The sequence below is a fragment of the Puntigrus tetrazona genome, chromosome 18, assembly GCF_018831695.1.
Source record: "Puntigrus tetrazona isolate hp1 chromosome 18, ASM1883169v1, whole genome shotgun sequence".
NCBI classification, from domain to species: domain Eukaryota; kingdom Metazoa; phylum Chordata; class Actinopteri; order Cypriniformes; family Cyprinidae; genus Puntigrus; species Puntigrus tetrazona.
Genome location: NC_056716.1, coordinates 20465874 through 20491070, shown reverse-complemented (window position 1 = coordinate 20491070; position 25197 = coordinate 20465874). Strand labels below are relative to the sequence as shown.

Below are 25197 nucleotides of genomic sequence, written 5' to 3'. Positions count from 1 at the left end.
CTCTGTTTTAGACAACATCTCTAAACTATTTTTAGAAAATAAATAAAATGGAACAAGCTTGTTAAAAACTAAATAAGCTAAACACTTCTGCTTTTAAATATGAAAATACTTGCACCATATATTTATGTGATTTATCATTTTATTAACTTTTTTTTTACTTGCTAAGTGGCTCTTGGGCTAGTAAGTCATAGTGGCTTCCTGTCAGTTACCACAAAACTGGTCCCTAACTTTACAACGTAAATGTAAATCACATATATACAGTAAAATTATTTACACAAAAATACAAGCTGCACGGTTTTGCCTTTTTTAAAAAATCTGGAATATCTTGCCCTATAGACTTTATGCATTACTGTAAACAAGCTTTTTTAGCAGTCTGAGGGAATTTAAATTGGAGTGTAAATCAACAATGTACCACAGATGCTTTTATTAAAGTTGCATTTCTATTGAACCATGAGCATCCCTTCAAAGATCACTTAAAAGAGTGCACTGATAAAGCTGTAAAACAATTTCACCCACCAGCGGTCAGAGCTTCGTTTGCCGCCTCTTGCACCGAGTCTATTGACCTGTCAGTCACAACCATAACCACAGCTTTAGGGATGCCCATCCGTCCCCCGCTGGTGGAGGAAATGGCTGTCTGCACGGCCAATCGCAGAGCAGCTCCTGCAGAGACAGAGGAAGGAACGCCCACACGTATGTAGCGTGGTGTATATTTTAACTGTCAGGCTGTACTGTACCTGCTGTGTCTCCAAACGTATTTACCCAGTCGTGTTGTGTTGTCTGTCTTGCTTCGTAAGGTTCCTAAAAGCTGGAGAAGGTTGTCTTCTGTCTGTTCATCTCTCCATGTGACTGCAACTGCTGATTTCGCCCCGTACACCATTACCGCCACCTGCGTGTCATTGCGGCCTGCAACACAGATGAGTACAGCTCTAGGAGTAAACAGCAAAATGCATACGCAAAATAAAAAATCAGTCTTACTGAGACTTACCGATATTTGCGCTTTTTATAAAGGTTTTAACAAAGCTTTTTAAGTCGTCAAACTGGCTGTCAGAAGAGGCTCTCAGCAGGAACAGCACGTCCATAGGCTTTGAACACGGCACTGATCAATCACACACACACACAGATAAATAGTAGAACAAAGTATGCATATGTATACACTCGTATGTAAGCATCCATGCATTTGCTATCTTTGCATTCAACAGCCAGGAATCACAAAATTCTAATATTGGCAAGATCTTTGCATGGTTTACTAGGAAAGTGATAAATGGTTGCTAAGATGTTCTAAGTGGTCGCTAGTGATTGTTTTTATTGTTATATTTATGTAATTTATGGTTACATTGTTATTTGCCTTTCCTGCCAAACACATTATTATGCATCCCCTGAAGGAGTCCAGAATCAAAAACAAGCAGATGCATATAAAAAATAATGAGATCATTAAGAGTAATCAAAAAACACTTACTGTGTGAAATGTTGATTCTCATATTCAAACCAAATCATACTGAATATGATCCAGATGTAGGCTTGTGTTTGATAATGTATTTTCTCAGCTTTTTGCTTAAACATTAATTTTTTTATAAAACTGACCTACATTTAAAATTTGTTGATTTAAAAAAGAATGCTTGAAGCAGCAATATTTTTGTTTGCTTATTTTCTTAAAAATGCTGGAGGGGAAAGAGTTAACAATATTTTAATTTAGAAATAATCAGAAATTATTAGTTACCATTTTAAAGTTGTATTTATATCCCGCAATATTTTGGCAAAATTGTGCAAAAGAACAGCAAACCTACAGCTTTTTTTTTCCCTATCCCACAGTTAATTTTTTCCTAAATCATGCAGCTCTTTCTGTATCTGACCTGAAGGGGGCAGCGTGGCTCTCGGTGGCAGTGTGGGCAGCACGGGCCTTCTGATGGTTTTACTGATATTGATGAGTTTGTTTCGCAGTATCCAAAGATCCGAGGGACTGTTCAACATAATCGGTTCATCCGGGAAGCTCAGCTGTGCCAGATCCTCGTATCGAATCTGCTGGCCGATCCCAACGGGGTACACTTTCTTATGAGCGGAGCTCGGAGGCCTCTGAATGACGTCTGTCGGAGGGCTCTGTGTGATGAGAAACACCATCTGGTCTGGTGCATTACTGGGCGAGCCTGTAGTGATCGTCTTGTATATGGAACTGATTGCATGGCCCGTGTTGACCTCCGAACCTTTGGTCCAACGCAATTGTCGCATTCTCTGTACCACCTGCTCCCTGGACTCTATCTCCATGCGGCTGATTACTACGTTCACCGTGAAGGAGTACTGCATCACTGTGATCCGGAGGTTCTCCACCTCTTTTTGATCAAGCGAAGCAATGACTTCGACCAAAGCGTCGCGCGTTTTATTGAAGCCCTCTTCGCCTACTGCATCTGAGCTCTCCAACAAAAACACAATCTCGTATGTCGTCACGGTAGATGGAGGAAGAGTCGTTCCGGGGCTGGGAATGCTGGGAAATGCGGTCACAGTGGCAGTGGTTGGAGGAATCGTGGGGGCGGTAGTGGTCGGAGTAACCGAAGTGGTGCTGGATTTCGTAGTAGAGGGTTTCATCGGCGGTTTTGGATCCAAACCCAAAGTGCAGAGGTAGTCGATGATGCCCAGAGCTTGATCGTCCAGCTCCGTCACGCTGCTCACCAAGTATGAGCGACTGCTGGGGGTGGCTTGCGTGATCTCATTAACCTGTGCCATGTTGACGTCAGGCCCTAACGCCACCGTGAGGACCGTGATGTCTTTCTTACGCAGCAGCCTCTGAGTACTACGCATGGCCCGAGGATTCGCGCTCGCCGTCAGCAAGACAGCGACGCGGCCCGCGTCCTTGCGCTTGTTTTTGTCGTAAATGTAAACCGCTAGATATTTAATAGCCTCGTCCATGAACGCAACATCGCCTCCGCTGTAACGCAGCTCGCGCACCATCTTCTTGAAGATCCACTTCTGCACCTGCATCTCGTAACTTTTCACGCCGGAGTGGAAGACCAGGACCGTGGCACGGGTGTGGGCCGAACCCATGCGGAAGCGCTCCACCACCCGGAGGATGAAGAGCTTGACCAAGCTGAAGTCTTCCTCACTCAGGGCAGCGGAGCCGTCCACGAGGAAGGCCAGGTCCATCGCTCTGTCGCAGGCGTCGGCAGGCACCGGGGTGGAGAACGGGAGCGGCGTGGGGGTGTTGCTGATGGTAGTTGGTGCTAGGGTGGAGGCGAAACCATTGACGGGACACGGGGCGCACGTCAACGTGTTGCTCTCGCAGTGACTGGAAAAAACAAGCATGACAATATTACACACTTAAATCGATTAATTTAGAAAACTATATTTTTATGTATTATAAAAATGACATTATAAAATGGACAGTTCCGGTCCTCGATTCTGATTGGTTGAGCCATGTTCTAAACTGTTGTAAATTACACTACAAAACTACACCTTTGATTGTTTTGTGCGTTGCTTGGCAACCACTTTGTTATAACCAAAGATTCTGGCTTTTCGCAAGAGCCAGGATCAATTTTAAAACAATCGTGAGTAAATTATGGGGTAATTTTCATTTTTGGGTGAACTATTACTTTAAAGCACAAAATGAACATGACTGAACATCAGAACATATTTTATTTCACCCACAGAAATATGTCAATACACACAGTTTTTCAAGTTAAAGTCCACAGATGTTAATCTACCCTCCTGTCTGATTTGGTTGTAGGGCAAGATCGCATTACGATTGGTCAGATCACCTGTCAGTCAAGCTCTTTCAAATATTTGTACTGTTACTGATAGGTAAATACTGGAAAATATAATAAAACGATATGTATAATAGATATAATAATATAAATGAAATATATATATATATATATATATATATATATATATATATATATATATAATATAAAATAAAAATAAAATAAAAATAAAAATATTAGAAAAGAACAATTGAAAGAAATGTTGCCTTTGCAACTAACTAAAAATAAAGTAAGCTTAAATTGAAGTACCAAAATAGCTAAAACCAAAAATGTCATTAAATAAAATAAATATAATAAAAATGAAAGGTAAATAGAAAATTTTAAAATAAAAACAAATACAACTGACAAAAACACATAATATTATAAATATAAATAAACATTATAATAGTAACAATATAATATTATATAAATGTGCATAATATTATATAATAAATAATGTAATTTACTTTTAAAATTACATTTAATATAAATATTTAAATGCATATTTAAACATCATGATTCATGATGTAGTTCCAGAGAAAGATTATGATTAAATCATGAAAATAAGGTAGAAATGCTGAAAAAATGTAACGGCCCTAACAACAAGAGAAACTGCCTTTGTTTTTATGTGAATTTGTGAGATTCCCCCACACCCTGCATACGGTAATGAGTGATGGAGATTATAAACACAATGTGGCCTACCAAATCTGGCAGAGATGAGGATCTTCATGGTTAAGGATGAACTGTTTGCCATGAGAGATTCTCTCTCCGTCATGCACACACACCTGACACTGGGACGATTCCACACACTTCCTCAGCACCTCATCTAAAACTTGCCCTGAGGGATTCAAGCGGACAGAATGTGTGAATGTGTGAACGGATGTGAACTGGGAGTCTAAGTCAATTTAGTTGCGAGCATGTGTGAATTGGCTCTACCTGGTGGGCAGACAGCATGGCATCCCTCCACACACGTGACGGGACAGCTCAGGGGCTCAGGGTGCTGGCAGCTGGCAGGACAAGCCCTTCCACAGGCGTTATATTTCCACTCACACTCCACCTCTGCGTCCTTATTCAACTCCTCACAGCTCAGGGCTGCAAGGAAACAGTCAGTTACAACACACTGTTATACAATGTGATTAAAGGGTTAGTTTACCCAAAAATAAGAAATTCTCACCAGACTCAAAAAAATAGCACCTATACAGTTTACAGTCATAGATTTTGTGCATTTTTATGTTTTTAAATTACTTATTGTATATATTGTAAATATACATATTGTATACATGTATACAAATAACCTAACAAATAAATATATACTTTACACTTTATACATAGATGATAAATATATACAGAACATATATATATATATATATATATATATATATATATATATATATATATATATATATATATATATATATATATATATATATATGTATGTATGTACAAACAAATTTTTCCAAATCATATTTTATACATAAATTTGGATTCTGAAATAATCTTGACAGTTTTTATGCTAGGGATTAAATACTGACCTCTCTTTCTCTCTCTCACTCTCTCTTTCTCTTCTCTCTCTCTCTCTCTCTCTCTCTCTCTCTCTCTCTCTCTCTCTCTCTCTCTCTCTCTCTCTCTCTCTCTCTCTCTCTCTCTCTCTCTCTCTCTCTCTCTCTCTCTATATATATATATATATATATATATATATATATATATATAAAACAGAAGTAATTACCATTTTGAAGAGACACAAACAGACAGATATCGATTTTTTTACTACTTTATGGCACTTTTACTATGCTTTTTTTGTCTATTTGTTGCTTGACAGCTTTAATATCCATGTAATTTGGACATAACATCCACAGTAATATCTTCTTTTGTGCAGAAGAAACAGTCAGATGGGTTTGAAAGGACATGTGGGTGAGTCACTAAGCGGTTAAACTTACGGCACAAGTCGTTGGACCTCCAGTTCACCACCAGGCCCTTCTGGGCACACTCGTGAGCGTATGCGGCAATGGTGTTACAGAAACACGCACAGTCACCCACAGACGGACACGAGCATGTGTCATGAGTACAGATGTCCCAGTACGGCTCCGGGTCCACCTGATACAGTCAGAGAAATCAGTGAAAAAGCACAAGCGATAGGAGTAATGACCACATGGCTATGTATTTTCATCATTTAATTGTGACTCTTGTGTATAAATATACAAACCACGCCATTGCACTCTCTGAAGATGGTGCTGGTGAGCACGCGGCAGGACTGCTCCACCGTCACCAGCTTCACCATGTCTGTGCTGCACTGAGACAAAACCTGCACACACACGTCAAGATACGAGCTCGTTTGATGCCTCTGTGTTCTGATTGGCTGTAGGAAGACACTCTAGTTCAGGCTCACCGGAACAGCGTCAGGACAGCTGGGGCGAACTTTCCAGGAGTTTCCAAAGTCTGCAGCATCCACCTCCATTTGATTACTGCTGCTCAACAGATCATTATTCTGACTGCCGTCGAAATTTCCACAAAGGCCACAGACTTTCCCCTTAAACACACACACACACACGCGTATTTTAAGCTTATTTTTAATATTATTTTAGCTTAGATAATAAAGTTGTGTAAGCAGAGAATGTATTCTCATTTAGGAATTAGTTCAGTTTTTTTTATTTAACTATTGTTTCAGAATTTTTTGACTTTTTTGATCAATATTTATGAAAAGATGCAACACCATTCAAAGGTTTGGGGTCAGTTGGATGATAAATGTGACAAATAATCACTTAGGGGACATGTTAAAAACAAAAAAAATATTCATAAACATATTTAATGAACGCGATTTGATTCATAAATTATTTTTTAACATTAGGGTTAGCTTAATCGCATAGCTAGCATAAATCACTTTCAACTTTTTATTATTTAACTTCTGACAAAAACCCATGTAAAAATAATTGGTACATCATATTTTATTTGTATTCATAAATCATTTCTAAACATAATTTTTTTATTAAGGTTTTATTTGCTAAACATGGTAAAAACTTACTTTTGAGGACAAGCTCAAAGGTAATAAGTTATCTTATCGTCATCTTTTATTAAATTAATTTTTATACACAAATCATTTTCATTCATAAATATCACAAACTCACTTTGGAGAGATGTTCAAATATTAAAAGATTCATAAATAATGTTTATGCATAAATTTTGAATTTTCATCAAAATAATTCATGAAATAATACTTCATTTTAATTTTAAATCATTTTATTAGGGTTAACTAGTTAAATATAACAACAAAACTCACTTTGTGGATATGCTAAGACTATTTATAAATGTATATATTTTTTCATTAAAAAAAAAAAAAAAAGCTCAGACTGTGCTCATCTGAAAGATGAAAGTCATATACAAAATAGGTTGGGGGTGAATAAATTATGGCGTAATTTTCATGTTTGGGTGTACTATTCCTTTAAACTAATGAACCTTATTGTAATGTTTTACCCAAATTTGTATAATGATTTGGGTATGACAAGGAGAAGGTGATTTATGACGATATTATGTCCCCATATTTCATACGAGATGAGGTTTTTTTAGTTTCTTGCAAGGAGTAAGATTAGGTGTAGTGACACCACAATAAGTGTGTGTGTGTGTGTGTGTGTGTGTGTTACCCTGTACAGTCCATTGATCTGCAGTGAGATTCTGGTTCCTGTGTCCCAGGTGATGGAGATGTGTTTACCCAGAAGGAGGATATAATACTGTCCAGAGCGCACAATCTCAACCGCTGTCTCTTTCAACACGGGCTTCTTCATCCTCACCTGAGGATGAAGAGAAAGGAGGTCTGTATGCTTTTACTTCACACGTGGTGTAAAGATGAATGGTGTTTGTTTTACCTCATTGTGTTCCATGACAATCAGTCCTCCCATGTACAACACTACGATGCTTTTACTGCAGCGGTAGCCTGCGATGCCACACGCCGAGTTCTCCACCAGGACCCTAAACGTGCCGTCCAACCCGTTACAGTAATCCTGCTCGGACAGACAGGAGAACGAGGGAAAGCAGGGGAACGTGAGGGAGAGACGAGGACAGAGCGCGGGAGAGCGAGGATACTGGCTTTACCTGAGCTAGAACGTATTGACAAGGTCCAGGAAAGGAGAACTTGAGTCCATCGAAGCTGATGTAGTGTGTCTCTCCAATCACGCGACACACACCGTCACACACACGCTGCGTACACTTCCACTGACGCTTCTCACAAACACTGGGAAAACGCGGTAACACTTACCATTTTTAAGCGTGCCATTTGTTACTGTATTAACTAACATGAATCAACAATACTTTTATTACAGTATTTATTCGTCTTACTTGACTAGTTAATAAAAATACAATAATTCATTATTACTTCATGTTAGTGCACTAACCAATCTTGTGATTTTAATAATGCGTTAGTAAATGCCGAAATTAGCATTAACTAAGATTAGCAATGCTGTGGAAGCATTGCGCGTTCTTACTTCGTGTTAACTAATGAACCTTACTGTAAAGTGTTACCAGAAATGCTACTGTGATTCAATAGTTGATGATGCTTGGCAAAGTGACACGGCAGGGTGAGGGTGAGCCATGATTGGTTGATTTACCAGGTGTTGCAGTCCACATTAATGCTGTGTCCTGAGTCGTAGGGTCGGTTGTTATGGTAACAGGGGCACTGTTCGTGTGGAATGCATCCTTTTTTGTGCCGAACCTGCAAACAGCCTTAAAATCAATCTTTTTTCATATCTTAAAAAAGGTAATAAACCTTTTATAAATATTTCTGAATTACGTTTTTTTTTTTTATATGCACCAAGGCTGCATGCTTAAAAACAGTAAAAAAAAGTAATGCTGTGAAATATTATTACAATTTATAATAACAGTTCTTTTTAAATTAAAATGTAGTTTATTTTTGTAATACCAAAGCTGAATTTTTTGCTGCACAAGAAACATTTCTTATCATCAATTTAGGAAACAATTTAGCATTCTTTGATGAATTCAAAGTCTATTTAAAGTTATTTTGTAAGATTAGTGTTGTCTTTACTGTCACGTCTGGTCAATGTAATGTGTCCCTGCTGAATGAAAGTTTTAATTTCTTATATTTATATAAACGTTTGAAGGGCATTGTATCTTTAGTGAAATATTTATCAAAACAGTAAAAATTTGTGGCACAATAGAGAAGCTTGTGTGATACTGTGTTTAAAGCCTGGCTAGTAAATTACATTTTAAGAAGTTTTATTTATATAAACTAGTGCTGTCAAATGATTAATCGCGATTAACTGCATTCAAAATAAATGTTTTAGTTTATGTAATGTACAGTATATGTGTGAACTTTGTATATTTTTTATGTATATATAAATACACACATAAAAGATATATTTAAAAAATATTTACGAGTATTTAAATGTATATATTTATATTTTTTATTAAAAAAAAAAAATATATATATATATATATATATATATATATATATATATATATATATATATATATATATATATATATATATATATATAAAATTTATTTTTAAATATATGCATGCATGTGAATTTTTTATAAATATATCTAGTAAACAATAATTTTTTTTAATGCAATTTATCACAATTGATCGCTTGACAGCAAATAATCTGTGAGAGAAATGTCACGTTCACACTTACCGTTCCAGGTGGACACATACAGCCAGACACACACCCCTGACTAACACACTCCAGGTCCAGATTCTGGCAGGTCTTGGCACACTCTATCCCAGCATCCCTCACACTCTCACACTCAAACCGCTGCAGCGGAGGAGGACAAGAGATAGAGCGCCGCCCTACAGGTGAAACACACACTCATCAACTTGTCAACACTATTCTGTCCACTTGTGTCTCCGATGTGTTCAAGTGATGTGCTCAGAGATGTGAGCGTGAGGAGGAATACCTCTGGAAGAAGACTGTTCATCAAAGAAGAGGTCAGACAGAGTAGATCCTGTGGCTTCATTAGAAGTGCAGTGCATGGATCCACTCTCGCATACACTACAAGACATAGACAGAAAAACATTAACACAATGATATTTAAAATAATAATAAATATAGACACATGTATATGGGTCAAAGACGTTAAGATGTCCACATCACAAGAAATTCACTAAAGTGATTTTATGTCCATAGAAAGCACGCTAAATGTAAGTAAAGTGTCTACTTTTAAGGTTTCAAAAAAGTTTTTGGAGAATAAAATGTCAAAATGTGGTTAAAATAATATAACATTGCCGTTCAACACAATGTAACACAATTGTACGTAACACAATATTTATTATTATTCTGACTTAAAATATATAAAATAATAAGGACTGACAAATGGATAAAATCATAGTGGCAAATGTTTATTTGTCATAACTTTTTGTTGAAAATATGCCTGACAAGATTACACTGAATTACATTTTAGTGGGTAAATTTAGTAAATCAGTGGAAAATGTGTGAAATTTATTTTTGGCTCAAAATTGCGATTAATTTAAACAGAAAACATTTTACTTTTTGAGGGGGAAAACAACAAAAGCAGTTTAGAGCAGTATTACAATTATGGTTATGGTTAAACATTTTTTTGTCTTTGACCCATATACACACTACAAATGTTTGTAGTATTTTTTAAATAAAGTCGTGTGAATTATATAATATTATAATGTGAGAAGCAGGTGCTTAAGCAAACATCGGGCAACTAAAGAAAGCGTATGTGCATCTGTATGATAAATAACTGATGTTTTCCTGCTAACCAGATGGAGTGATGGTCACCGATCATGTCGTTGGGCTCAAAGATCTCTCCGTTATGGTGACATGAGCAGTGTTTGGGCGGCACACACTCGCCCGCGTCACTGAGGAAGAGTCCTCTAGGGCAGAAACAGCCTTCCTCACAGAAGCCACTGCATTCACTGTCAGGCAGCGACAGAGAGCGGCACGTCTGATTACACACACTCCCACACACCTCATACACCTGGTCATCCGGACAGGTCAGTTCTGCTCAAACACACACACACACACACGTTTAGTTTTCTGTTCTAATGGAAAACCTTCCTTGGCTTTTGCTGTGTAATGCATTTTTGCATTCTTACGCATTTTTAGTGTTTATATTCAGCAGTTTTGCTGCATCATTAAATTGAAAATTAAAATGCATTTCTTAGTATTTTTGTCTTGTTTTTTAATACAAATATTTAAACGTTAATAAATATTACAAACTTAATGAGGCAACTTGTTTTGAAAAATAAATTAAATCAGCTCACTTTAAACTTAAAACAATTACAATGCAAGAAAAAGAAATGTAATTTTAAAAAATGTAAAATTATGTGACCCTGAAGCACAAAACAAGTAATAAATATCGGATGTATATTTGTAGCAATAGCCAAGAATACATTGTATGGGGCAAATTTATCGATTTCTCATTTATGACAAAAATCATTAGGCTATTGAGTAAAGATCGTGTTCCGTGAAGATATTTTGTAAACTTCCTACCGCAAATATATCAAAATGTAATTTTTGATTGGTAATATGCATTGCTAAGAAGAACTTAATTTAGACTAACAAACTATACATCAACAAAAAAGCTTATTTATTTAAATAAATGTACCCATATGACTGTTTTTGTGGTCCAGGGTCACATATATTTAAATTAGAGAATATCAGCCAATTTGCAAGAAAAATAAATGTTTTTTTATATATATATATATATATATATATATATATATATATATATATATATATATATATATATATATATATATATATATATATATATATTTAAATTAGGAAATTGTAATTTCTTTAAAAAAACAAAAAAAAATTTTTTTTTATCACACTACCACAAAACTTTACTTGATGTACTTAACATATATTTCCAAAAACAAGACATAACATCTATTTTCAAGTAAATAAATGATGACAATACCAAACAACAAGCATTTTAACAAGCATTTTCAACAAGCAATAGCATTTAAACAGACAGAGTGAGGTATACCACAATATCCATGTCCCCTCCAGTTGACTAGCACTCCCTTGGCTGCGCAGGCGGCTGCGTAGCTTTGAACGGCATCACACAGGCACTCTTGGCTGTCTGCGCAGGAGCAGACATCATAGCGACAGTTTTTGACATACGGCTCAGTGTTGACCGCAGTATGACAGGGCTCAAACTTCGCAGAGAGCAGCACGGCGCAGGCCTCTTCTGCAAAACGCACTGTAGACACGATAAGACGTAAGACATGTTACCTGATGGTCTGTGTTGCCCTCTGGTGTTCAGCACACATATAAATCATCTCATCATACTTGCAGCCAATCGGATTCCCAAAACCCAAAATATGCATCTTTACGGTGCTGTAATTGCGGTTGATTAGTGTTTTTGAATGCTAAATTCTTAAACTTTCCCTGATTTTGCATATTTGTTCGTATGCACGCATCTGTACGAGCGTGTGAGAGTGTACTATACCTCTCTTAGGGTTTAAAATGCAGGGATCTGAGGGTTGCAGTTGAACATTGTCACAGTCTGCGTTCATCTTCCATGCGTTGCCGAATCCTTCAACGCGCGTCTCCACCAGCCCGCCCACTGTTAAGAAGTCGTCTCCTTGGTTACCATTATAATTACCGCACAGGCCGCACGTTTTCCCAGCATAGGCTGGGTTTAGCTGCAAACACACACACACACACACACACACACACACACACATATGCTCACATATCAGGTTTGCAGCACGGGAGCATTTGATACATGTCCCAGATCCATTACTCTATTATACATATACTTGGGAAGTGTCTGTGCATTATGTTCATGTTTTCTGCCAAACATGTTCAGATCATGTTTGGCAGAATGTTCGTGCTGCTCTTTCTATACAATGAAACTAAATGCAAACAGAGGCCATTGACGAGAAAACACTGTACAACCGATATCGCAGTTTTTATATAAGTGGTCCATAAAAATATTTCAATGTGTCATATATATATATATATATATATATATATATATATATATATATATATATATATATATATATATATATATATATATATATATTATAAGTAATTAAATTAAAAGTAATTCAGAATAATGATAAATACTATAATAGTGTGTGTTATGTAGTATCTATTAATATTTTGAATTACCTATAATATTTCATTCATTTCTTTTTTTAATTCAGGTTCCATTTTTTTGTTGTAATTTATTTTTATTTCAACTTTAGTTTATAGATTTTCATTTCATTTTACGTTTTCCTCTAATATTGATTTTTATTCTATTTCAGCATTTTTTTAAATGGCAATTAAAGAAAATTGTAACACTTCACGCTAATGATTTTCATTTATTAGGTAAACATTTACTTTAACTTGGTTAGTTCTGGCTAAGCTTGACGACGTTAAGCTGTTATATCCTATCCTTTTTTTTCCCAGCAGGATACACTTACCCTGAGCAAAACGCGTCCTCTACCATCCCAATCCAGATGCAGATCATCACCATAACGCAATCTCACAGAGGAAAACACAGTAGTCTGGATTCTTAATGCACCTACGCTCAAACACAAAGCGGCATTACTTTTTACTTCAGTGTTGTTACATTACAGCTATCCATTAATTCTGCGTGTTCTGTGTATGCATTCTGTGTATTTCATGCCGACAGACCATTAATTAGAGGCGTCTGCACATCCATTCCATCCACAGAGACCACGCCCCCATGCTTGAGACGCACCGTCTGATTGGCCAGATCCTGGAACCTCAGTGAAATTGACCGTGTGCAGACAGCATCTTGGTCTTCGGCACACTTGAACAGGAAAACACAACCATAAGCACACAGCCTTAAAAAAGCACAAGTGTACATACCACAGGGAAGACTTCAGACCTGTGCCGTCTCAATGATGACAGAAAAAGAGTTGCTCTGGCAGTCTTTAGCCAGCAGATACTGACATATACCACTGAAGGTGAAGAACTTATTGTCGAAGGTCTTATAATGAGACTGTCCTGTCACCATACACTCCCCTAAAGAAAGACAAAGCATGAAAACAATGCTTGTAACAATTAAAAGCATTTAAAGATTAACTGAAATGAAAAAAATAATACTATTATTATAGATAGCTGCTAAAAAGCAATGCTTCTCATGTTCATTCAGTTTAACTTTAAGATACAACAAAATAAACCAATAAATAAAATTACTAAAAGAAACATACTGTACAGAAATAATAAAAACTAATAATAATGGCACAACAAAAGTAATAAAACTGAAAACAAAATATGCATATATATTAAAATAACATTAAATCTAAAAATAAAACAAAAACTATTGACAAAATCTACATCGCTATATCTACACATTATATATCATTAATAATAAAATAACACGATAGCAGTGTTTGCTAATTAAAGCATTCATAAATATTTAACAAGAAACTGCCTTTCATACATATTTTGGTGTCGTAATGTGATGTTTTTTCTGATAAAATAGGATCTTTTGTATTTCTTTTGCATTTAGAATGGAGCTAGATTGATATTTAATAACATTAAAGCGTACCAGGGCATTCTTCATTGGTGCATTCCCATGATCCATGGCGACAGACGCTACAAGTTAAGATAGTTTAAGTGCATGTGTTCAGATACAGCAGCCACACATATTTGAATGCATTGTTTTGTAATGTGTGTGTGTGTGTGTGTGTGTGTGTGTGTGTGTGTGTGTGTGTGTGCGTGTCCCACCATGTGTTGCAGTCTTGTGATATGGAGGAAGCAGGAGGGTATCTGCGTCCAGCATGTGTGCAGGAGCACTGAGAGACGTCAACACAGCGATCTCCATCCAGCACCTTACCCGCTGACACACACATTTCACACGTTCAACACTGAGCAGGAAACTGAGCACACTACAAAAATAACCATTCGTGCTCAGTGTCTGGTTTTTCAAACAATATCTAAAGATACATTTACCTGAAAAGCAAAATCATGAAAGATTGCATCAGAGAAAACACACACACACACACACACACACATATATATATATATATATATATATATGTGTGTGTGTGTGTGTGTGTGTGTGTGTGTGTGTGTGTGTGTGTGTGTGTGTGTACAAGGTACAACAGAGCTAAAGCACCTGAAGAAATCATTTACTTTTCACTGCACCTAAATTGTATAATTGCAATAATATATACGTTGTATTGAAAAATAAAATTAAATCAATTAAAAAGTTAATATAAAAAAATATTTAAAAATACAGAAACAAAATAATTTTAGTAAAGATTCTGAAAGATTCCAATAGTAATTGCGTATTTATTTACAGTAGTAATAACAAATGACATTTTATTAACCGCTATGATTAATATCAAGCTGTTAAATATGATGGTTTCATTCTAAACGATTATCTCTAATATGGCTACACAACATAATATATATTATTTAACATCTGCAACCATGTCATGTAAACAAATGGAAAGGTCAGCCATCTATTAATTATCATGTTAATTACTGTGCGCCTTTAGCCCCAACAGCAGGGGCGCTTTACCTCCAAAACCACTTTTCTTATTTAAAAATCTTTAAAAGAAAGAAAATCATAAGGAAGACCTTTGTTTTGTGAATTTTGATAAAAATAATAATAATAATATGAAATATTAGATGAAGTAAGCACAAAATCAACCTTGCATCTCTCTCACCTGGACAGTTGCATCCGTCCACACACTCCTCCTTGCAGACTTCCTGGATGTTTACGTTCTGACAGGAAGTGGAGCAGGTCGGGGCGCATTCGCTGTACTCCATTCCAGCAGGACACTTGGGCGCTGGGCAAAAGGAAACACGCTCTCACAGCTATCGTACGTGACACGTATTTACAATCGAGTATGCGTGCATTGCTCACAGCACTGGCTCTGTAAATGCCAGCTGGACAGCGTCAGGCCGCGACTGGCGCAGGTTCGGGCGTATTCCAGCATGGCCTGGCACACGCACTCGTCTCGCGCGCCGCAGTGACAGGCGTCAGACTCGCACACGGACACGAACACGGCCGCGTCCACGAGGTGAGCACAGCGCAGGTAGAGCGCCGAGCTGCTCATGGCCTCGCACCGTGACATCTGATCCTGAAACGCACGCAGACACGCTCAGAAACAGATAGACCTCCGAGACCGTTAAGGCGGAGAGAAGGATGCTTTTGCTCTGACTTTAGCTGATTCTCCGGTGCTGTTGCAGCTCTGAGACGGCGGCGAGACGCGTTTGCACTGTTCATCCGCTCCTTTCATGGCCCAGGAGTTTGCAAAGTCATACGAATCATCTGTCAGAAAACCTAAACACACACATTAGTACATCTATCAATCTCGTCAAGCTATATATTGTATTGAAATATTTTATTATTATCTGCATAGGCTTATTAATGATTAATTGCATCCAAAATAAAGGTGGTTTATATAATTTCTGTGCTTACTGTGCATTTATTACGTGTATATCAACACAAACACGTACACATATAATTTTTTAAAATAATATATATGTAAATATGCAAATGTGTAAATATATTTTCAAAATATATACTGTATTTATATATACATAATAAATACACACAGTACACATGTAAACAAAAACTTATTTTGGATGTGATTAATTGCGTTTAATAATTTTATTTGCTATGTTTTGTTTTATTTCTTTTTTTATTTCAATTTAAAATACTCTATATGCATGTGTATAATGTATATATATGTATATTATTTTATTGTTATCTATTTTCATTATTATTTTTCATTAATAGTAATTTATTTAAACATTCTAAATAATTTTTTTAACAATTGATTTATGCTCTTTTTTTTATTCAAAGACAAGAACAATTAAAAATAAATCATCTGGACATATAGTTAATTATGGGAGTGTTGTTGTTGTTATTGTTTAGATTAGTCTTTAATGGGCAACTTATCAAAAATGATTTTTTGGATTTGGGGTGAAATTGTACCAGAACACTTTCTTCTTAGGTTTCACCTGTTCAAACACATTTTCTCTCAGCTCTGTCATGTTTTCCAAGTTTTCCTGGCTCTCTTTATCATGTGGTTGACTCATTTATGAAAGATTATGTACTAAATTTAAACACAGCTGATAAGCGCGCCGTCCAAAACCTAATACAGAACAATGACAGGGCACTAACAGACATGCAAGAAGCAAAAAGCTATCTACCGAAACTTTCTAATGTTTTGTCTTCAGGATGAACAATGACGCCACCTACTTCCCCAGCTCGTATTAATCAGCATCCGGTGCACATGAAAGGTACGTGTTTGTGTTTTTCCTGCATTTGTTTCTCACCTTCTTGAGCGGTGTATTCATCCTCCACCAAATAATTGTAGTTTCCACACAGGCCGCAGGTACGGTTGCTGTGCTGCTTGGCGAGCGTTAGTTGAATGTTATGTGAGGGGTCTATACGGATGGAGAACCCGAACTCGTCGCTCCATAATCGAATGTAGCCCAGCTCGTACCCTGCAAACACAGAACTCGACGCGTACGGCAGTGGGAGCCTGGAGGGGAAAAATATATTGAATGCTCTACCCCGCTGAAAAAACATTAGAATAACTTGTGTTTTATGTGCTGGGGAGCTGGTGTCACAAACCAGCCTGCTAACCAGGCATTATAATGATAGTCTAAGCTGGTATTTTCAACAGGGTATAGTGGTAAAAGTGCATAAAAATCCTAAATGAATTATGATTTTGACTCCTAAAATAAAAATCAAATAATAAAAGTACAAATATATATATATATATATTGTTACTGCTGTACAATATATATACTGAGAAGACTTACTATTTTGAATAAATTGTTTTTAACTCTTTATTAATAAAACAAAATAATGAAAATCTCAGCACAAGTGTTTCAACATTGATAATAAATTAGAATGATTTCTATTGATTCTTAAAATGATTTTCTAAGACTGGAAAAATAATGCCAAACGGTCATCTTTGCATTACAGGAAGTTATATTTTAAAGTGTTAAAAAATTATTTAAAATTGCATATTTTAATTATTTAAAATTGCATATTTTACAATATTGTTTCTGTATTTTCGATGAATTAAATGCAGCCCTGTTGAGAAGAAGAGACTCCTTTTAAAAACATTTAAAATGCCTTATCCCAAACTTATAATGGCAGTGTATGCATAATTTATAGTAAATTTTAAACTTTGTTTAATTCTCAGTGTTTTTTATTTCGTTGCTATTATTAATAGAATTTATTAGCAAATTTTAATATAGATTTTTATTACAGATTTATTAGAAATTTATTGAAAATGTTCAATTTTTTTTCCATTCCAGTTTTCAAAAAATGTTTTGAGCAATTTTCTAGTTTATCATTCACGTTTGCATTCACCCGCAGTTCGCAATCCATAAGCATTTTCTTTAATGTTTTGATATTTTCAATTTCTACCTTTCCGCTCCCTGTGACAGCCTCCCATCGACAGAGAGGTGAAGCTCGAAGAATTCTCCCAGAAACAGAGTCACTCCTTTCCTCCTTCCATGAGAGAAATCACCTAGACGTAAACACGCACACAAAAGCAGGCGTTTTATCATCTTGACAGTGTACAAACTGTGCCATAGTTTGTTTAATTCATGGAAAACTGTGTTTGTGTGTGTGACTGGCTTTTACCCAGTATGGAGAAGCTTCTGTGTTGGCAGTCTCCCGCCAGCATGTAGCTACAGTCTCCGGGGAACTCATAAATCACACCGTCAAACGTGTGTATATGCTGCCGGCTAAACAGACTACAGCGACCAGACCCCTCCACCGACACCGAACCTGCAAAACAAAGAGGTAAAGAGAGTCTTTCAATCAAAGCAACGACTAATGTTCAAAGGTTTGGGGTCGGTAAGATTATAAAATCAACCAAGCCTGCATTTATTTGAACAAAAATACAATAATATATAGCGAAATGCGGCTGCGGTTAAATGCACTTGCAGTTGTCGATACTTTTATACAACGTTGATACGCACAGTTATGTTTTCAGAGTTGGACAAAACATATCGAAATAGATCTGTGCGTTGGTCTGAATGAAGCCTGTTAAAGCTGTCACTGTCTAAGATTGCATCAGTAATAATCAAACGGCAATAATGCTGAGGAAATAGGAAAAACCCATAACTATTGTCTGTAAACATTCAGATACTTATAGAACTATAAACCATAAAGAAAAACTCCAATGTTGTTTAAGATGTAGTGTTGTAAAGATGCATTTGCACAGCAGAAGAAATAATTGGGAGGAAAAATGTAGAATATAATAACCCTTTATAATGCATTATACATAAATTTAATATACATAAACTGACAAACTGACTGTTTATTTTATTTTATAAAAAAAAAAAAAAAATAAAAAAAAAAAAAAAAAAATATATATATATATATATATATATATATATATATATATATATATATATATATATATATATATATATATTTAGTCATTTTGCAGATGCTTTTATCCAAAGGTTGTTGTTTATATATATATATATATATATATAAGTCTTTACTATTACTTTTTATAAATTTTTATGAACCTTTTTGAATAAAACCTAAACAAAAAAAAAACAGAAAGCGTCTGGAGATGCAAACATGTTGAAATCTAACCTGAAAAATTCAAGATGAAAACCCAGAGGACTCCGCTCCATCCTTTCCATTTGCACAGTTCCATCTGAAAAAAAAAACAGTCCACTTAGCAATCAGAACATCCTAGAAAGCATGCGGTGCATTGCAATGTTTAGGCACTCTACACTTAAATGCAAACTGAAAATGTAAAGGTCTAACGCACAGTTGCAGGCCATCAACAGTATATCGAAGTGAGCATTTGGGGGTTTCATTTAATGAAAAATAGCGGCACGGGCCAAAACGAAAGTTCAGGTGGAAGTGAGAAACAAAGCAAAAATCTCTGAGCACCTACAAATCTGTCAGAGAGTCTTAGAGAAGTCGCGTATTCCACGCTGTTATTCTTGAGCATGAGCATACAATGGGAAAATGAGAATAATAAATTCCCAAACACGCTGTATATTCTCATGCATGCCTAAACATCAAAACATAAGCCTTAAGCAGCCAAACAAACGTACGCGGCTTGAGAATCGCTAATACAGGGATTTCACAGAATCACAGAAACAAACGCATATTGTAAGCATGCTGATAGTGCGACACCTGTTACCTCTGACCTCTGACCTCTGGCCCAGCTGCAGGTTCCCAGCGACAGGTTCTCCAAAGCGCTTTGCTATGCAAGGTCTTCGCTGTTCGGTGTCTCAGTCACGAAAACATGACTGGAACCCGGGCTACCAGGAAAAGAAACGCTTTATAAGAACGGGCGAGGGAGGGATGGTGCGATTTCCGTTTTCAAACTCATTAAGAGAGGACAATAGGAGGAAGTCTGGGCATTGGAGGAACCGAAGGATTAGTCTGGCAGTGAAGACAGATAAGACAAACCAACAGAGGACATCAGAGCCAAGCTAAACAGCACACACACGCACACGAAGCGCAGCATATGCAGCGAGTTCACAGCCTCTGTGATGTAACCAGTCTCTAAAAACTGATGGATTAACTGTTGGGGAAACCTTCAGAGCATGTTCACTGCATTAATAGGAGTTGTTTTTTTTTCCATACTACCATTCTTTTTTGACCCTGAACTTGCCGGCAGAAACACGTTCATGTCATCATATCGCCTCACGACCCATATTGTACAGTACATTTGACCCAACGCAGTACTTAAAACTTGTCATTTGAACAAAGGCCCCAAAAACATGCTAATATGTTAACATAAAATGGACTAAATGGGGAGAAACAAAAATAGCTGAACGTTTACTCTCCTTCAGGCCTTCCAGGATGAAGATGAGCAGGTTTTCTTCAACAGAACAGATTTGGAGAAATGTAGCATTACATCACTTGATCAATAATGATGAATGGGTGCCGTCAGAAAGAGAATCCAAACATCACAAGTAATCAGTGCGACTCCAGCACATAAATGAATGCCTTGTAAAGTAAAAAGCTACGTTTAAATCTATTATTAAGGCATTTTAGGTTTAAATTACTACATTTCTGTAATCCATAATAATGCTCGGAAGCACGGCCCAAAAGTCCCTAGTCGTCCTCGTACATAAAAATATACCAAAATATTTGCTTAGAACTGTTCTGGACTATTTGTAAATGGTGCTTGATGCATGCATATATTATTTTATACTAAACAATAGTCTATAAAAAGTTAATAGGCAAATATATTTAGAAAGAGAGAGATGACATACGCTATTGATCTATCACTCTCCTTCACAACCATGCTTAATAAGTAATGCAAATGAGAACTATAGACTTGTTTTGATGTAAATATAATTAAAACCCCTATACAAACTTGGCCATACCACTATGTATTTATGTAGGCTTTGTATATATTTACATATTACAGACTTGCATCCATCAGATATAAAATGTCTGTAAATGCATATGACTCTAATCATGATGCAATTCCTGATTATGAAATCATGTGAGTGGGAATTGTGAGTCAGTAAGTGCTGATGTGGTGCTTCACTTCTTGTTTTTCTTATTTTTAGTACGGGAGGGGAGTCTGGTTCAAATAAATATGAAGAAAGCAGATGGCCAGGAACGTGAAATTAAATTATGTATCATAAAAAATGGACAAAAAAAAATGAGCTATTTGAAGTGTTGAAGTTATTTCTCTTTAATTTCAACGAGAGATACCATTATTCAATTAATCTTTACGTTCGGGCATGTGCCATTAAAGCCCGCGTATCCAAAGATAATAAAGTTCACAGGACATATTCTATCTTACGCAACATTTAAAAAACGCCTTGAAGAAACCACTGGGCTTTGCTGTGACTGCGGTGACGTCATTCCAACATGACGTAATTCCCAGAGAATAAAGACCCGAGTGCCGAGTGGACCTTACGATAAAATAAAGGGTTAAAAAAGATCCCCAACTAGCCTAACTAAATACAGCGCGCGCGCGATTTTCATTAATCCTCCGAAAATAGCAAGCGGGTCGATGCACCAAAAAAGTGCTCGACCTTCGATCTTGCCTCAACGATTGCAAAGTTGATCTTTGGCGGGGAGGGGGCGAGTTTGTGCCCGTCGTGAGTTTTCGTGCGCGCGCGCTACACGCTCACTCACACGCGCGTAAAGTCACACGCGGAGCCGCACGCGCGAGCCGCCTGCGAGACGCCGGGACACAGACGGATCTTTACTCTTTTCGTTCGGTGTCGTGTGAGCGAGGACGGGCTGCTGCGATGGCGGCGTTGACCGGAGGCGAGATGTGCGTCAAGTATCTGATGTTCGTCTTCAATTTCATCTTCTGGGTGAGCGTGAAACGATTGACGTGTGCAGAGGTCGGCTCGCGCGCGGGACGCTGTTTTATAATTACTCCGCGATTTTTCCCCCCCGGAGATTCATTGATGAACGCCTGTGCATAGCGTCCCGTATGCGTTCCTGGTTAGTTGAGATTGTAATTAATGACGCGAGGACGTCCGTGTGAAGCAGTGTGAAGGGATTGCAACCGTTTGGCTGACCTAATTTGAAGGTTTTTAGCTCGCGTTTCAGGACCCTGGTCGTGTAGTTAAAATACTGTGTGTGTGTGTGTGTGTGTGTGTGTGTGGTGGGACAAGCTCTGAATTTTGATAGTGTTTCCTTTGACTCCCCTCTGTTCGTGTTTGTGTGTGTCAGCTGTTCCCTCTCACGGCTGGACAGGCGCGTTCTGCTGATGTCCGGTTCGTGAACAAATCGTTCTTTTGAACCGGTTCCATTCGAACCGATTCGCCAGGTGTTCAGTCCAGAATTCGAATTAGCATGATGACTCTCGTAGGCACTTTATAGTGCACAGTGTGCTAATATTTGTAGTGCGCAACAATCTGGTCGATTAAGGAATTTTTTTACCTACTGTTAGCTTCAAGGTTGATAATCTATGATCCTTTTGTTGAAACCATCAGTTTATATTTTAAAGCAATGGTGCATTTTTAAACAGCAAAATTGGCTATGATTCTCCACCAATCACAGAGCATAGCGAGAAATGCTTTTTTGCATTAAAATCATATTTGGGCGTATTGTGATTAATGGTGTTAATGGCTTATGAAGACACACTGGGTCCAACATTGTCTTCCTAAATTTGTGCACGTTAGAAAATAAAAATTCTAATCATGTCCGATTTTCTGTTTTTGGACATTCGTAGCAAGTATGTTAATAGGAAAAGATGAATATGGGGGGAAAAAATGAAAACATGACACTGCCTGAAAACTGCTGCTTCCCGCAATATTTATTGTAACATTAAGGCACTTTTAAGAAAAACTGCATTAAAATTCTAAATATTTATATTTAAGCGCCTCTAGTGTCACAAAATGGTATTGTAAATCCTAATATGCATATTGCCTCTGTATAGCATGCAAAAGCAGTTTGCATTATGAATTGTCTCCCTTTCAAAAAGCCACAACACACAAACATGCTTACACAGTACATTTTTGGGCTTAATTCCAGTTGGGTCTGCTCTGCTGTTTTTTGGGTTTTTTTGGCAATATGGATCACACCATACTGCAATGTTCATTCGGATGTTCAGTTTCATGCCAGAGTTCAGCATACGCGGAATCGAAGGGAATGGGGAAATAAAATGTAATTGCACCAGCGGAAAAATGGCTGCAAAGCGTGGCCTTTTATTCAGTCTAGAGCTCCGCAAACAGATCAATGATTGATCTTTCCATAGTGTTTACACATTATGGGAGAGCCAGTCTTACGGATAGCTTATTTATGCTGTCCGTCCACATTAAACCGGGGGAAGAAATAGCACCTTAAACGCTGTGGTGAAACAAAGACCAGTCGGGAATTTTTGAACCAATTCAATAGGTTACATGAATCTCTAATTCTTCAATGCAGTGAACATGACCCAGAGCAGTATGTGTGTGTGTGTGTGTGTGTGTGTGTGTGTGTCCAGCCCGAGGGTTTATGTGAGCACGCGTCCTAGATTGTCTTTAATCTGCCAGTCTATTTATAGAGCATGATAATCTCATGGACAAACTAACAGTAAACTGCATTTGTTGTGGGTTTTGATGGGGAATAATGCGCACATATGAAAACGTGTGTGTCTCGGATATGGCCTCATTCATTTGCACTCTGTAAATATTACTTAATATAAGCATTACTTAACACCTCCTCTGAGCTCTCTCGCACACACACACACACACACACACACACACACACACACACACACACACACACACACACACAGAGATCCTGCAGGTCTGTTAAACCATCGCAATAATGAAGCATTCATGCTCTCCACGGGCTTTTCAGCTGTCTTCCCTCCCTGCATAGAGACTAAACTACCCATTTATTTAGTGACCAGAGATTTAAACAAGGACGAAACTGTATTTACATTTAACGATTCATTAGTTACTTATGAGTTTTTCGCTGATAGCGATATGTCATTGTAATTTTTTTATATATATAAGGCTACATTCTCAATACTGATAAGTGGATTAGCATCCAAATAAAAATTTACATAATGTGTGTACTATGTACATTTCTAATATATAAATGCACACATGCATATTTATGAAAAATATATAATATATATTTAAAATAAATGTAAATATATGCGCACACACACAAGTAAAATATTATTATACACACACATGCACACACACTTTAAGACTATTTGGGACCTTTTTATTTTAAAGGTTCTGAATTTATTTTAAGAAAATTAATTTACTCCTAATAAAATAATTTTATGTTACATATAATTATGTATTATTTATATCAATACCATGAAGTATTTATGCACCATGGTAGTATGTGTTGTTCTGAATTTAGATTATGCTAATTTGTATAAAATAATTCAAATGTAATAAAAAAATTTAATAATATTTTTTTGTTCAGAAAATTATTTTCATTTCATTGCAGCCATGAGAATTAGATTTAGTTTTTTTTATTTTATTTTTTATTTTTATTGTGCAATATCGTAATGGGAATTCAAAGGTAACCGTCATCCATGATCATGCAAATGTTGCAGTGAAAAACATGCTTTATTTTTGTGAAGCAAAATGTTTTTTGGAGCAGAATAAAGTGTGAAGTCACCTGCAGAGTGCAGACTTTCACAACACCTCCCACATACCTGTGTGCTCCGCCCACTGACACATGCAGACATTTTAACTTTCACTTTCTCCACAAACAAGAGGAGGAGGTTTTTCTAACGGACACGCACTGCGTTTGCGAGCAGACTTTGCAGAAACCGATCTATTTAGCTGAAGGAAAGTGACTTGAACAGCAGCAAAATGGGTGTCGAAGGATGTGCAAAATGTATTAAATACGCCATGTTTATCTTGAACTTTATCTTCTGGGTAGGTGCAGTTTGATATTTTCGCGTGTGATTGTGAAAGCAGCACACCGTCATTTGATTTGCGAGTGTTAGTGTTGTTTTATGTGCGTGGAATGGGGTGAAAGGGTAAAGTGGGCTCGTTTTAAGGGTGTTTGTTTAGCTAAGCCTTGGCATGGAGATTTGGAACAGATTTGTCAACCTTTAGATTTTCAAACA

At 36.9% G+C, this 25197-nt stretch overlaps 2 protein-coding genes across 5 annotated transcripts in view; one reads left to right on the top strand and one right to left on the bottom strand.

The window, feature by feature from the left end:
- Positions 1 to 19970, bottom strand: part of vwf (von Willebrand factor) — a 33274-nt gene extending 13304 nt beyond the window's left edge. The window contains exons 1-32 of one of the 3 annotated variants that reach the window (XM_043264827.1): positions 19831 to 19970; positions 19269 to 19332; positions 18300 to 18446; positions 18081 to 18183; positions 16973 to 17181; positions 15850 to 15971; positions 15552 to 15768; positions 15352 to 15474; positions 14405 to 14516; positions 14226 to 14272; positions 13560 to 13696; positions 13343 to 13481; positions 13129 to 13229; positions 12162 to 12357; positions 11697 to 11912; positions 10462 to 10702; positions 9633 to 9727; positions 9371 to 9525; positions 8324 to 8427; positions 7812 to 7950; positions 7586 to 7720; positions 7364 to 7510; positions 6115 to 6255; positions 5932 to 6030; positions 5666 to 5822; positions 4665 to 4820; positions 4514 to 4566; positions 4431 to 4435; positions 1851 to 3274; positions 986 to 1096; positions 760 to 903; positions 517 to 660 (exon numbers count right to left, since the gene is read on the bottom strand). In XM_043264827.1, the coding sequence (XP_043120762.1) occupies positions 517 to 660; positions 760 to 903; positions 986 to 1096; positions 1851 to 3274; positions 4431 to 4435; positions 4514 to 4566; positions 4665 to 4820; positions 5666 to 5822; positions 5932 to 6030; positions 6115 to 6255; positions 7364 to 7510; positions 7586 to 7720; positions 7812 to 7950; positions 8324 to 8427; positions 9371 to 9525; positions 9633 to 9727; positions 10462 to 10702; positions 11697 to 11912; positions 12162 to 12357; positions 13129 to 13229; positions 13343 to 13481; positions 13560 to 13696; positions 14226 to 14272; positions 14405 to 14516; positions 15352 to 15474; positions 15552 to 15768; positions 15850 to 15971; positions 16973 to 17181; positions 18081 to 18183; positions 18300 to 18446; positions 19269 to 19332 (5383 nt within the window). In that variant the 5' untranslated portion in view covers positions 19831 to 19970. Of the gene's footprint in view, positions 1 to 516; positions 661 to 759; positions 904 to 985; positions 1097 to 1850; positions 3275 to 4430; positions 4567 to 4664; positions 4821 to 5665; positions 5823 to 5931; positions 6031 to 6114; positions 6256 to 7363; positions 7511 to 7585; positions 7721 to 7811; positions 7951 to 8323; positions 8428 to 9370; positions 9526 to 9632; positions 9728 to 10461; positions 10703 to 11696; positions 11913 to 12161; positions 12358 to 13128; positions 13230 to 13342; positions 13482 to 13559; positions 13697 to 14225; positions 14273 to 14404; positions 14517 to 15351; positions 15475 to 15551; positions 15769 to 15849; positions 15972 to 16972; positions 17182 to 18080; positions 18184 to 18299; positions 18447 to 19268; positions 19333 to 19830 lie in introns of all 3 variants that reach the window. The other 2 variants (XM_043264825.1, XM_043264826.1) reach the window with 2 other exon arrangements.
- Positions 19971 to 21603: 1633 nt separating this feature from the next.
- cd9a (CD9 molecule a) overlaps positions 21604 to 25197 on the top strand; it is a 9628-nt gene continuing 6034 nt past the window's right edge. Inside the window, exon 1 of one of the 2 annotated variants that reach the window (XM_043216480.1) lies at positions 21604 to 21979. In XM_043216480.1, the coding sequence (XP_043072415.1) occupies positions 21911 to 21979 (69 nt within the window). In that variant the 5' untranslated portion in view covers positions 21604 to 21910. Of the gene's footprint in view, positions 21980 to 24823; positions 25004 to 25197 lie in introns of those variants that run through there. The other variant, XM_043216481.1, reaches the window with a different exon arrangement.